This window comes from Suricata suricatta, chromosome 8, assembly GCF_006229205.1.
Source record: "Suricata suricatta isolate VVHF042 chromosome 8, meerkat_22Aug2017_6uvM2_HiC, whole genome shotgun sequence".
NCBI lineage: Eukaryota > Metazoa > Chordata > Mammalia > Carnivora > Herpestidae > Suricata > Suricata suricatta.
This window is the reverse complement of record NC_043707.1, coordinates 110,622,005-110,637,283: the sequence shown is the minus strand read 5'-3', so window position 1 is coordinate 110,637,283 and position 15,279 is coordinate 110,622,005. Positions and strand designations below refer to the sequence as shown.

Sequence of the window (15,279 nt, the reverse complement as noted above, 5' to 3'; positions counted from 1 at the left end):
CCCAAGCGGGGTCCATGCTCAGGACAGAGGCTCCATCCCATGAACCATGAGATCATGACCTAAGTCAAAATCAAGAGTTGGACACTTAACCGACTGAACCACCCAGGCGCCCCATGACTTTTCCATTTTCCACTACACTCCAGTCACACTGGCCAGTGTCCCACCCCAAGTGTTTGCCTTCTCTCCTGGTTAAATGTCCCCTGTCTTTACAGTACCCGCCATGTTTGTTCTCCTCTAAATCCTTAATATAGATGATAAAATTGATCAAGCTAAAAATTCCTGACAGAGACAAAAGATATGAGGGTATCATAACTGAATTCATGTTTAAATGTTTTCACAATTATTTTTAAATTATTTTTATAATTAGAATATATTCTTAAAAATCAAATATATAATATATATTCAATTTATGTATAAGTTTTCAATATCATATCACTTAGGTAAAGATGAGCTACTAGCCTACACAAAACAGATTCAGGAAGCTATGATAAATTGAAACCAGGCTGTAAGTTCATTAATAAAACAATTCAAAATCAACCAACACAATTTAGGGGAAAAATACTCTAATAAAGAGAAAAAAACAAAAGCCAGCCCCGATGATGAAGCAAAATGAACAAAATAATTAACAAACTTAACTGGACAGGAAGGCATTGAAATACGGTTCCACAAGACAATGAAAAAGGAACTTCTGAGAAGAAATATTTGAAACTCCTGGCACAAACAAGTGGAACTGGGGAAGGAGGGCCCAAAGAATAAAAGGAAGCAGCAACCACATTCATTACAAACTGCTTAATTTTTAAGCATCACCACAAATTACCCAGTGGATTAGGTCACCATCCCTGTATCAACTCTTTTTTTTTTTTTTTTACTTTTTTAAATGTTTATTTATCTACTTTTGAAAGAAGACAGAAACAGAGCTTGAGTAGGGGAGGGGCAGAGAGAGAGGGGAGACACAGAATCTGAAACAGGCTCTAGGCTCTGAGCTGTCAACCTAGAACCTGAAGCAGGGCTTGAACTTGTGAACTGCGAGATCATTACCTGAGCCAAACTCAGATGGCTGCTCAATCGACTGAGCACCCAGGTGCCCCAAGAAGTCAATATTTAAATACAAACTTTCATCAAAACAATTTTGACACATATGTGGATACTCAGAATCCACTATAGTTAAATTATCAATTACTCATGTTAAAAAAGAAATAATTAAAAACAGATTTTCTAAAACTATAGATAAAAGTCACTTATATATTTATTTTGGAGTTTTCTTCCATTGCAGATGTACTATTTTAATACCTAGGCTAATATTAAAAATGTACGTGCTGTCATTTATGGAGTACAGTTTCCATTTCCGTTTTGCAAGATGAAAAAAGTTCTGGCAATGGATGGTAGGTAGGAATGGTGCAATGTGAATGTATCCAATGCCACTAAACTGTACATTTAAAAAATGGTTAAAATAGTAAATTTTAAGGTATATATCTTTTATCACAATTTAAAAAATTCAATTAATTAAAAAATGAACTTGCATTTCTGGGATTTCAGAAGGCTCAGAAGTTGCCATTCTGATTCCATTTCACATTTAACTAACACCGATCATTACCATATCAGGCCCAGGGCCAGGCGGTTTCACATATATCACCTCAGTTATTATCAGTATGTATCTGCAGGTGAAGAGTAAGCATCTGGAGCTTAGAAAGTTTAACAGTGCCACAGAGGGGACGGGCTGGTTAGGCAACAGCAATGAAAAATAGGCAATAATAGTTCATAACTGAAAAACCAAATTGAATGAATGCCCTGAATCATATTTATGTAGATTTATTTATTCAGCAAACATGTACAATCTGCTGTTTGTGAGGCAGTATCCTGGGCACTGAAGATACATCACTGGACAAAACAGACAGAAACTTCTGCTTCTCATGACGTGCACATTCTTTTCCACAGGTTTCACAAAACGTGATCTTTTGACAGAAGGTACCTGAAATAGCATTCATTGCAGGGAAACAGATGTCCAAACGAGACTTCCTGGCAACGAGAACTAGCCTGCTGAGGATGGGCTATACATTCCCTAAAGAGTAGAAGCAGAAAGCCTGGATGACCGCCTATCACCAAAGATGCTGAAACTTTTCCAAGCTGAGAAGGAATTCATGGGTTGGAAAGGGATTAATTACATACACTTCTAAGATCCTACTCAACCCTGCAGTTCTGTTTCACTAAGCAACAAACAATATTATGGGGCTGAGACAGCAATGTATCCATAACTTGTGTGGGTACGTGTGTGTATGTGTGTGTGAGCACAGGTATACATCCTGACTATGGGCTGTTTACCAGTATAAATTATGTCTCAGTCTCTTTTATATCTCATGTGTCTAAGTCCGTGAAACCAATGAATGAATATAATGTCACAGGCTAAAAGACAGTGGACTGCTTCCTATTAAATCTTGTTCAGTTTGACACTTAAATTCTATTTCCAACTTGCTACTTTCAAAATAACCCTCTAAAGCCTTTCCTATTTCCAGATTGAAATGATATTAATCTACTCTCTAAACAAAAACTGACTACACAGAGTTTCCAGCTCTGTGCTAGGTAACGGGGCATTCAAAAACAGCCAGGTACTCTCCCTTTAGCATAGAAGAAGGAGAAAGATACGGAAGGAAAGGGGATGGAGAACAATAGGTGCTGCATTAAAAGTAAATGGCGGCTCAGAAGGTAGAGGAGAGGGGAGGAGCCAGTTCTTTCTGGGGAGAGGATGGGGGGAGAAATTAAGACTTTACTGGCAAAGGAACTGAGTCGTGGGGGTGGAGTAATAAGAAAAGTATAGTGGGGCGCCTGGGTGGCTCAGTCAGTTAAGTGTCCGACTTCGGCTCAGGTCACCATCTCACAATTCGTTGAGTTCGAGCCCCATGCCAGGCTCTGTGCTGACAGCTCAGAGCCTGGAGCCTGCTTCAGATTCTGTGTCTCCTTCTCCCACTGCCCCTCTCCTGCTCATGCTCTGTCTCTCAAAAATAAATAAATGTTAAAAAGTTTTTTTGAAATAAAATGCCATAAACCACTATGTGAGACCTGTTCTAATATGGTAGCCACCAGACAGATGTAGCACCTGAAATGTGGCAAGTGTAACTAAGAAAGTGAATATTTACTTTGTTTTAATTTTTTTAATTTAAATTCATAACTGACATTCAGTACAGTTATGGGGAAAACTTTTAAAGTATGTTTGAAACAAAGCTGGGTATGAGAATCTACTTTTGCAATTGAAAATTGTTGAAATCTAAATACAAATCAATCATTTCTGACAAAACTTAGTGTCTGAATTGAGATGTGCTATAACTACAAAACATAAACCAGATTCTGAAGACTGCGTATAAAAAGGAATGTGGAATAGCTCCTTATGTATTGTTATTTTGGTGACATGTCAAAGCAGTACTTTAGATATCCTAAGTTAAATGAGATATATTATCAAAATTAAATTCCCCTATTTCTTCTTGATCTTTTTCAGTGTGGCTACTAGAAAATTTACCATCCCATACGTGACTTGCATTGTACTTCTCTTGGGCAGTGCCATGTCGGGGGACTGTAGTTCAGTGTGGCTGGAGCAGAAGGTATGTTAGGGGTATGACAAGGGAAGTAAAATGTGGTCAATGTCGGCGCCTATATATTTACCATAATGGAGAAAGCAGATCTCCAATGAGCAAAAAGAACTCAATGGACAGAGAAGTAGAGGTGAGGGGCAGAGGAGAGAATATCCTAATGGTCTATGGGACCTCAGCTCTAGAGGCTCATTACACTCCTGCTTTTCACTTGGCTTAGTTGTTCAGCCTCCCTAGTGATTAACAGAATCCTCTCAGATGGACAGACAGAAGAAAAGGCTGTAGAGAAACTAAACTTGACATGATTTTCGTGTCCAGTGGAAGAGCAAGCTTAACTTCATCTCAGACAAATCATCCCACCTCAGGAAATCCCAAAGGATAAGACATAATAAACTAGAAAACTATGCTTAATATAGAGATTTCATCTTGAAAGATTCCTGATAAGATTCTCAGTTTCTACAAAGCTAAAATTTCATTTAGTATCTAAACTCAGAAATTTATGAGACATTTTTCTATTAAATTCAACTCATACTATTAAAAATATCACTATTGAGGCACCTGGATGGCTCAGTTGATTGAGCATTCGACTCTTGGTTTTGGTTCAGGTCCTGATCTCACGGTTTGTGAGTCTGAGTCCCACATCAAGCTCTGCACTCACAGTGCAGAGCCTCCTTTGGATCCTCTCTTCCTCTCTCCTTCTGCCTCTCATACTCATACTCATACTCATACTCATTCTCTCTCTCTCTCTCTCTCTCTCTCTCTCTCAAAAAAATAGACTTAAAAATCACTATTAAAAATGACAAGAATAAATGCCTTCTTGAAATGACTATAAGTTTTAATAAGACATTTGAATAATACTTACTTTTTTATTTGAGAGAGAGAGTGCATGAGCGGGAAAGAGGGGAAGAGGGTGAGACAAAGAGAGAAAGAGAATCTTAAGCAGGCTCCAGGCTCACGCTGCGCATGGAGCCTGACGTAGGGCTCAAAGGATCATGACCTAAGCCCAAACCAAGAGTCAGACATTTAACTAACTGAGCCACCCAGGCGCCCCAACATTTAAATAATATTTAAATGCTAGACAAAGTGTCTAGCATGGTGCCTAACATAGGGAAAAAATTCATTAAATAGTAAGTTTTTCTTTCCTTTCTTAATAATAATCTATAGTGTGTCTGAACCGTTATAGAAATACCTTCAAGTATTTAAAAAGTAAAACTTCCAATTCCTTCCACAACCTAAAAAAAATTGATGACACAATGGCAAAAAAAGACACTGTGGCTAAAAGAAATGGATAATGAATGATATAATTAGTAATGAGGAGTTCCTTAAAGTCAGTCCTTACTAAGTATCTTAATCTCTCATACTTCCAGAATAGGGTAAAAAGATACTTACCACTAGGCTGCATAGTCAATGGACTTAAAACTGGTCAAGGAGTTAAGAAGTTTGTGATTTATCCCTGGATCCACCAATACCTTACTCTGACCTCTGACAAGTCAGTTTTTCTGTATGTTATTTTCTCCATCTGTAGAATGGGGGTGGGAGGAAGGAGGACACTTATTACCCCTTAAATCATGAGACTTAAGTATTAACAAATTGGCTACATTATTTAAAAAGCAGGACATTCAGATATATCTTTCTTGCTAATTAGAATAACTCAGCATTGGATCGTACCTTATAACAAGTACCACAGGTTTAATTTAACTAAGCCTCAATATTCACAGAAATAAAGAATACAGATATTTGCTACATTTGGTCCCAAGCAAATACTGAAAATAAATATAATTTCCAACTAACCAGGTTAAGCCAAAAATGTGAAAGATACTAAAAATCCATTAACATGGTACTATGGACTGAATGCAGTCCCTCCAAATTCATGTGTTAAAGTCCTAATTCCCAATGTGGCCGTATTTGGAGACAGGGCTTTCAAGGAGGTAACTAAGGTTAAATGAAGTCATAAGGGTAGGACCCTAATTTGAAAGGACTGGTGTCCTTATAAGACAAAGACAAGGCACCAGAGATATCTCTCTCCCTCTCCCTTACCTGCTACTTCTCTCTCTCTCCATAAACACAAAGGGAGAAAGCCTAGGTGAGGACATGGCCCAAAAAGTGCTGTCTGTAAGCTGAGAAGAGGCCTGACCAGAAACAAAGCCTGCTAGCATCTTGATCGTGGACTACCAGACTCAGACGGTGAGAAAATAGATTTCTACTGTTTAACTCACCCAGCCAGGGGTATTTTGTTATAAAAATCTGAGCAGACTAATGTGCATGGTCACAGGACAAATGAAGCTGTAGCGATGCCTTTAAAGTCCCTACCTCATGTAACACTACTCAGTTTCCAAGTTGCCCTAAAGAATCTTCACTCTTTCTTTTACCATAGTCTATCTGGTAGTAAAATAAAGCAAAACAAAAACACAAATATCAAATTGGAAGTCAAAATTTTACCATTTGTTTTTTGTTTAAGTAGGACCCAATGCAGGTCCTGAACTCACAACCTTGAGATCTTCACGACCTAAGCCAAGATCAAGAGTCAGATGCTTAACTGACTGAGCCATGCAGGCATCCCTATCCTGTTTTGAATGTCAAGTCTATTTTCCCTTAGAGACTATTTTTCCTTAAAGACTTTAGGCAATAACTTAACTGTACTGAGCCTCACTTTTCTTATCAGTAAAATAGGGGTGATAATCCCAATGCTACTTATGCTACGTGCTTTACGAGGTTGTTGTGAAGAACTAGTGAAAAAATGGCTTCCAAAGCACATGATACAGACAGTAAGGATTAGTAAGGAAAAACTTGCCGTTTGCTACCTTTCTCAGAAAGAAAGCAGAGATCCTGATTAAGACAAGTGCTTATTACAAAGAGGACACAGGACATTAGAGCCTCCTATTACTACTTAGCCCCCTAAAGATTCGATTACTCCGTTTTTGAGTAACGATTCTAATGAATATTTGCTAGAATTACTTCTACTTTGCCTCTTCTCCCTTTGGCTTCCTCTTACTGTTGACTACAACCTTTAAAAATTATTGTAATGCAATCTTCTTGAGGGAAGTGAAAGTGTTTATGTTTACTCCAAAAGACACTAAGGGGCTGGAAGAAGAATAACTTGAATCCTGAGAAATGCAAGTCTGGAGCCCTGAAGCATTAAGAAAGTGATCCGTAGAATATCCTAGAAAGCATACCCTCTTTGATTTCTAAGAAAGAGCACAAGAGCACAGACTAGTAATATGCAGTGGTGCTGTCCTACAGAACTTTCTGTGATGCCAGAGATGTGCTGTGCCACCTAATAGGTAGCCATTAGCCACGTGTGGCTCTTCAGCACTTGAAATGTGGTCAGTGTGACCGAAGCGTTGCATTTTTGTGTAGTTTTTATTAAATTTAAATAGACACATATGGCCAGTGGTGACTGTACGGGATTGTGCAATACCTAGAGGCTTTAAAGATTCTGATATTTCTAGAAACCCTTGAGAGAAAAATAATATGGAGGTTCCACAAGGATGTGGAAGCTTCCTTTCAACATGTGACCAATCATAGTAGGCCATCCCAGGAAGCAAGGAAAAGTAGAAGAAATTCTCCATATATTATAGTAAGAAAAAAATTTAGTTATAAATTATCACTTATAAATAGTAATAATTGTTAACATTATATAGCTATTTTAAAGTGTTTACTATATCCCAGATGTTGAGCTAATCATTTCAATAAAACCTTGAAAATCTTCACCAGTATGACACCTTTTTTTTTTTAACTAATGAGGAAATAATACCCAGATAGATTGAATAACCTTCTAAAAGGTTATAATCAGTAGAAAAGCTAGGATCTGAACCCAAACTATGCTCTTTACTACACAGCCTCTCTGCTACAAAAAAAAAAAAGAGAGAGAGAAATATTCACCAGAAAGAAACCTTACAAATGGTTCTACCATAAAATAACCCAACCTAGATATTCTACCCACTTTACTACAGTAAAAATTGAAGCACTGATACTTATTAGCTTGATCTGAATACTGAATTAATATTAAACACAGTCTGGGATTTAATGAGGCAAAACTAGATTAAATGGAGGATGTCCATAGGTACCACGTTTTAAATATTCATAGAGCTGGGAAAACACAAAAGAAGTAATGCAAGTACATATACATATCAATGAGAGAGAGAGAGAGAGAGAGAGAGAGAAAAGAAGAAGAAGAAGAAGAAGAAGGAGGAGGAGGAGGAGGAGGAGGAGGAGGAGGAGGAGGAGGAAGGGAAGAAGGGAGCAGGGAAGGAGGGATGTTTCAGAAATAGAAACTGGAAAATAGAAAAAAGAAACATCAAATGTACTTTTAGAAACCTATTAAGACAAGACAGAACTCTTTGAACATTAGAGAGCAGTTGTGATTTTAACAAACTGTAATCCGATGCTGATACACATAGAGAGCGAAAAGAAAAGCTGGGAGCAGAGCACCTGCCCCACTGTGGTCATGGCGTGCAACCCACAGAGGAGGCAGGAGACAGAGGAGGGACTAGGCTGGGATGTACCACTCATTAGCCACTGCTCCTAGTGCCTTTTAGCTGCTTCTCTGCCTGCAGCTCTCCTTCATTTACTTTTACTCTGTTTAGAGATAACTGTGATGAGATGGTAATATCCCTCTGGGATCATCTGCCAGAAGAGGGGGAAGGGGGAAGCAAACTAGGCAATCCCTTTTTCAAAGACAGCAATAAATCCTGTCTTGTGCATGCAGCAGATGTGAACAAAGAAGATGTAACAGATCTCTCCTTGGCAATCATCCCTGCCCCCACTCCCTCTGTAGCAATTATATGTCTCTGCACGTGCACACAGAGAAGAACCCCAGAGAACATCAGTATTTGCTTTAACAAGCAAAGCAGTTAGCAATGAATGGCTAATGAAAATGCAGAGAAGCCGTAACTCCCTTTGTCTTGCAGGCACTCCCAGTAGACAACGTGTACCTTTTCCAGAGGTGTGATCCAGAGCGTAAGGGAGGCTAACAAAGCTTCTGGCTCATGTTTCTCGATCAGGGAAGAACTTTAGTGGTACCAGTGGTGCCACATCACACTTCCTGGCAGATGTAAATGGATTTGATGTCATGAAATAAGTGACACACCACCACCACCATGGTCATTCCCATCAATATCCAGAAAGAAGGAAATAACAGTCTACTCTGCTGGTCAGAACACTTTGGAGGTAGAGTTTTATGTTCAAATTGAGATCCTATACTCTGAATGAAATATAGGCACACAATCTTATTCAAAGGAAAACAACAAAGACAGTAAAAGTTTAACAAAGTTGTGGAGGTTTAACCAGAAGACTCAGAGGAAAGAGGAGAGCTGTTTGCAGATGTCTGCCCTGTCCTCATGTAGAGGAGAGATGAATTTGCTCTACCTGTTCCACATTCTCCCAAGGGACAGAAGGAGACAGGTGGGTGGAAGGTACAGGTAGATAGGCTTCAGCTCATTACCAAGAAAAACTTTCTGGCAGTCAGAGGTATCCAACAATCGGATGAATTCTGGGAAGGGAAGGTATGAATCCGCCATCATTGACAGTATGGAGGCAAAGGAAAGATAACCTCTTGGTGGAAGTATTAAATTATGAAAAGGAAGAAGGAGGTTGGACTTGGTAACCTTTATTAAAAGGCCTTTCCAAATATAAGGCCCTACAATGTTATGGGGGTATGGATTTCATCATCTCAACACTGCACAACTTCAGGTTTGTAGCATAGACGGTATATGTGTCCGTATATCTGTATCTGTATCTCTGGCGATGGCTGTATCTCCACAACGCCAACTGTCTCTCTGAAGGCTTACGGAGTGTGATATGGGGGCACAGGAAATACCACCATCTCCTTCTTTCCCTTCTGCTTCTTCATCTACCACATACTGGCACTATGGAAGGCCCTTTACATAACTCATCTCTGATCTTGGAGAGTCAAGTTCCAGCTAGGCTATCATGAGACTGAGTCAGTAACATATCATCTCTGGTTTTTAGTTTCCTCATTTGTAAAATAAAGAGGCTGAACTTCACTCATGATCTGTAAAGTCCCTTTTAAGTTTTATGCAATTATAAGTCTACGGGCAGTAAGCATCAGCAAGGTACCAGCCCAATCATTTCCTCCATACCCACCACAACTTAAAACCAGGCAAATAACCTGAAATATCTTTTTTTCTTTGAAATAATGAACAGTGTGTGATGCTTTTACTCTGCACAGTAAATACAGTCTTGAAAATTTAGTGTAAATGGAATTTTTTTAATAAAAAATGAAGTCTACTTTAAGCATACCAAATGGCTAGTTAAAAGAAATCTTTATTAAAATAAGCTCAATGTTTTGCTGCAAAGTAACTTGCTTATAAATTTGGACTTTATACATTGGATTTTCTCTTATACTACTTTGTCTTCTACCCAAGTCATCCAGGCCAGTCACACTGGAGTCTTTTCCTTTGTGCTCGGTCATTAGTCAGATGATATAACATAGAACTGCAGGTTTGGAAGGAATAGTAAAAACCCATTTAGTTCAATGCCTCCTCCTCTCCTGCCTCCAGTTCCACCAACGCTATCCAGTGCTTGAATCTTCTCATAACATCCCTACCAACTCTGCTTATATCTCCATTGATGAAGATGTCTTATCTTCCCAGACAGTTCCTTCCATTCTTGGCTGTGGATCCTGGCCTTAGGAAAGTGAGTCTCAGTATGTTTTCTATCTCAATAACCACAAGGGAATCCTGGCATACTTTCACTTGTAACGGGAGTCTTATCTACAGCTGAACTTTCAGAAGAGGTCTCTTAAGAGAGCAAGAGAGTAACCGGAAGGAAACTTCCCTTTTCACTGGGTGTACTTCTGTTGCCAAAGTTTTCACAGTGCATCCATATAACTTTGATACCTACAGACATTAAAAAGAAGTGGTCCACGGGGTAAATATTTATCACAGCAGTGGTAGGGTGTTAGACAGGAACAAATCTCCTTAGGGGAACAAAACAGAAAGGGAGAGAATGGCATGTGTTTGCGGTGACACCATCATGGTCTCTAAAAATGTATTGGGCAGGGGAGGGTTGTTTAATGTCACCTAACTCCTTGAAAATCACTGCTAATCTCGACCTCAACTGAGTATGCCTGCCCTTTAGGCACTTGGGTGCGTCTTTCATGTGTGTAGGGAAAGTTAACTGCTTTATGGTCTTATCAAGATGAAATTCAATGACTAGCTATATTGAATATACGTCTCACTGTATAATGTATCTGTTCCTGTTCTCTCCCATTCGACTGAATCCATAGTATATTTCTGATTGGACACTCTGCCTTCTGACATCACTCTTCTATGGTCTGTTTATTTCCTTTTACCATGATGGGTTAGCATACTTCCTAATTATCCCAATTCATTACCTTATTCCAAGCTCAAGGGTATTTTTACCAAATATCCCTTGATTTCCCTACTCTACTATGAAGATTCTACAGCAATCTTGCCTGGGTTCAGATTTGGTTCTATCACTTATTAGTCATATAACAATTGGCCAAGAAACTTAACCCCCTCTACCTTCGTTTCCTCATCTGCAAAATAAAGACAATACAGCAATAAGCTGCTCTAGATGCTGGAAGAATTAAATGAGATGTGCATAAAGCACTTAGACCAGTACTTGGTCATTGTAGACACTCATCAATGTTAATTTGCATTGTTGCTTCCTTCTTCTCTGTCATCAGCAAACGCTTGCCCTGCTGTTAATTACGAAAGTGTCTTACTACAGACCGAGAACATTTACTTGGCAATTTCTTTCTATTGGTTTTCTCAGTTCCCTCTTCATCAGTCCAAAGCATTCTTGACACTTCATCTCTTCAACCTAGCTCTCTCTCTCTCTCTGATGAATTGGATTAAAGTGGAATTTCTCACTGAGCATACCTACCACTACAGCCTGATGTTTTGTGTTTTTTAATTAATTTATTTATTTTGAGAGGGATTTGGAGAGAGCATGCACATATACATGCACTCATTAGCAGGGCAGAGGCAGAAAGAGAGGGAGAGAAAGACTCTCAAGCAGGCTCTATGCTTTCCACGCAGAACCTGATGTGAGGTGAGGCTCAATGTCACGAACCATGGGATCATGACCTGAGCTGAAATCAAGAGTTGGACGCTTGACTGAGCCACCCAGGCGTCCCTACTACAGCCTGTTTTCATTAAATTATGACAGATACTTATTACGTTCCTTTTCTTTTTAAATCTCTATTGAAAGCCCATCTCCCAGAGCAGGTTTTGGAAAATTTCTTCTTTAAGGGCCAGAGAGTAAATAATTTCAGTTTTATGGGACATATAGCTTCTGTTGCAACTTCTCAACTCTGCCACTGTGGCATGAAAGCAGCCGTAGGTAACACATTAACAATGAACAATGGAAAGGTTTATGTTCCAAAATACCTTATTTATAAAAACAGGCAGCAGACAAGATTTGACATATGAGCCATAGTTTGTCAATCTCTATCTAGAGGACTCCTTCCCTAAGTAGTTCTGCCTGGCTATGATCATCTCTCTGTTCTACTTCAAGCATGTACCATATTTATACTTGTGAGTATGTGTATGTGGTCAGTCTCCTACTTAGACTGGTGCACAGATCCTCTAAGGAGAGCTACTCTTTAATTCTTTATAGAAAATGTATCTAAGCCTAGGAGAGATGGGGGGCGGGGGCGCTAAGGACGAAAGACAAAGAAGTCCTAGCCTATGCTCACAAAGAACTCACAGATCAGTAGGATAGATAGTGATTCAATTACAGAACATATCATAACACAACATGATTTCTGCTCTAATAGAGATCTGGTATACAAAATGCTCTGGAAAAACAGAAAGGAATGATTAACTTGGCTTGGGGAATTGAGGAAAGCTTCATGGAGATGAAGTTAAGTTAGGACTGTCATTTGAAAGATGAATAGGCACTTTAGGCGAAGAGAATATAGTACAAAGGTACTAAGGCATGGAAATGGACAACGTGTTTGGCCGATAGCCAGCAGTGTGTTATAGATGGAAAAGCATAGGGTAAGCTACAGAGGTGAGGTAGGATAAGAACAGAAAAGCAGGTAGGCAGCAAAGAGCCTCATTTGCCATACTAAGACAATGGTATCATCTCAAAGATTATGTTAGACATTCAATATCAAGATTGGACTTACTAATTAATGGTATTATACATCCATAAAGGGGTTCTAGTTTTTCAGACTTTTACAAACATGATTTCCAACATTCATGCACCTTCCATACTTACATGCATTCTAAATTCTGACACTGATCATGAACTTGTAATGTAGTGAGAAGAATAAGATTTAAAGGCAAAAGATCTAGGACTGAACCTTCCAGCACAGAGTAGCAAAATTTTGAATAAGTCTCTTAACACCTCATCGTCTCCATAAAACAGGAAGAGCAACAGTGCCTACTTCACAAGATTCCTGTAGAGACTATGTAAGACAACTCTGCAAAGAGTGCTTTGCAAACTATAAAGAATTGTATAAATGACACACAGGGTTTATGAAAATTGTAGGATAAGTTGGCAAGAAATGGTGAGATTCTTTTATTTACTCTAATTGCTTTTTGTGACACATTCATTCATATACAGCCTAACAGAAGAAAACTATTTCCATTATGTTATAAATATGGGTTCTGACCTTTTCGAGGATCTGATTTTTGCATGGTACCATCAGCTATATCAAATAGGAAACCGTTCCTCCTTAGCAAGATGGAGAAATCTGGAAGCAAAAGATAGAAAAAATTAGAAATGTGAACTACTGTAGATCAAAGAAGACATGCAGTGAAATTAGGCTTTTGTCAGAGGAAACCAACAGGCTGGACAACCAGCCAGGGCTTCTTGGGGGCAGCAATTTGGACAGTTTTCAGTTCTCAGGACCCTTCCCTCATCTTTGTGGGTTCAGAACACAGATTCTGTTAAAAATAGAATAGATTCTTTAGGGCAGTTCTACAGGCCACTAAACGATGGGGAAATTAGAATATTAACTTCTTAATTTACTGTGAGAAATATAACAGTTACAAGGAGTAAAATACTGTATTCTAAAAACTATAAAACATTGCTGACAGAAACTTAAAAAAAATAAATGGAAAGACATTTTGTGTTCATGAACTGAAAGACTAACATTGTTAGATGTTAACATTGTTAAGATGACAACAGACTCAGTATAATCCCTCTCAAAATCACATGGAATTTCAAAGGACTCCGAATAGCTTAAATGATTTTGAAAATGAGGAATAAAGTTGGAAGAATCACATTTCATTTCAAAACTTACTACAAAGCCAGAGTAATCAAAACAGTGTGGTGCTGGCACTAAGGGCAGACATACAGACCGAGGGAACAGAATAAAGAACCCAGAAACAAACTCTATTATATATGGTCAATTGCTTTCTGAGAAAAGTGCCAAAACCATTCAATGGGAAAAGGATATTCTTTTCAACAAATGATGCTGGGAAAACTGGATACCCTATAGTGTATACAAAAATTAAAATGTGGCAAAGACCTAAACGTAAGAGCTAAGATTATAAAATTCTTATAAGAAAACAGAGGAGAAAATCATTATGACACTGGATTTGACAATGATTTTTGGATATAATACGTAAACCACAGGCAATGAAAGAAAAACAGATAAATTAGATTTCATCAAAATGAAAAACATTTGTGCATCAGAGGATACTATTGTGAGAATGAGAGACAACATACAGAATGGGAGAAAATACTGGCAAATTATATACCAATAAGGGATTAATATCTAGAATATATAAAGAACTCCTATAATTCAACAACAAAAAGCCCTCAAACAACCCAATTAAAAAACAGGCAAGAGACTTGAATAGGTATTTCTCCACTTAGCTATACAGACAGCCAATAAGCACATGAAAAGATAATGAGCATCATGAATCCACAGGGAAATGCAACATCACAAAGAGACACCACTTCATACTCATTCAGATGGTTATCATAAAAGAAGAAAAGAAAAATAACAAGTGTTGCCAAGATATGGGGAAAATTAGAAACTTGTGAACTGCTCCTAGCAATGAAAAGTGATGCAGCTGCTGTGAAAAATCTCAAAAGGATAAACATAAAATTACCATATGATCCAGCAACCCCACTCCTGGGTATTGTCCAAAAGAACTGAAAGCAGGGACTAAAACAAATACTTGTACACTAATGTTCAGAGAAATATCACCCACGATAGCCAAAGGACAGGAATAATCCAAGTATCCATCAGTAAATGAATGGATAAATAAATGTACATATATACAATGGAATATTATTCAGCCATAAAAAATTCTGACACTTGCTACAACATAGACACATCTTGAAAACATTATTCTAAGTAGAACAAGTCAAATGCAAAAGCACAAATATTGTATGATTCCACTTATACTTGGTAACTAGGCAAATTCATAGAGATGAAATTTAGAGAAACATAGAGAACACAAGTACTAGGGCAGGGCAGAGGAGGGAATGGAGAGTTACGATTTCATGGGAACAGATGATGAAAAAGTTCTGGAGACAGATACTAGTGAAGGCTACACAACATGGTAAACATACTTACTGCTTTAAAATGGTTATAATGGTAAACTTTACGTTACATATATTTTACCACAAAAAAGGGGAAAAAGGAAGAACGGAAAAAAAAAGAAACAAGTAACAACAGGTAGATCTACACCAGGGTTTGACAGCCCCATTCAACCATCTCACAAGAGGTACACAAAAGGCTTCACAG

The 15,279-nt window shown here is 38.3% G+C and overlaps 1 protein-coding gene across 4 annotated transcripts in view; it reads right to left on the bottom strand.

The window, feature by feature from the left end:
* SCMH1 (Scm polycomb group protein homolog 1) overlaps positions 1-15,279 on the bottom strand; it is a 158,768-nt gene that overhangs the window by 124,847 nt on the left and 18,642 nt on the right. For 2 of the 4 annotated variants that reach the window (XM_029949392.1, XM_029949394.1), the window contains exons 1-2: positions 13,189-13,274; positions 4,968-5,097 (exon numbers count right to left, since the gene is read on the bottom strand). In XM_029949392.1, the coding sequence (XP_029805252.1) occupies positions 4,968-4,980 (13 nt within the window). In that variant the 5' untranslated portion in view covers positions 4,981-5,097; positions 13,189-13,274. Of the gene's footprint in view, positions 1-1,969; positions 2,060-4,967; positions 5,098-13,188; positions 13,275-15,279 lie in introns of those variants that run through there. The other 2 variants (XM_029949391.1, XM_029949393.1) reach the window with 2 other exon arrangements.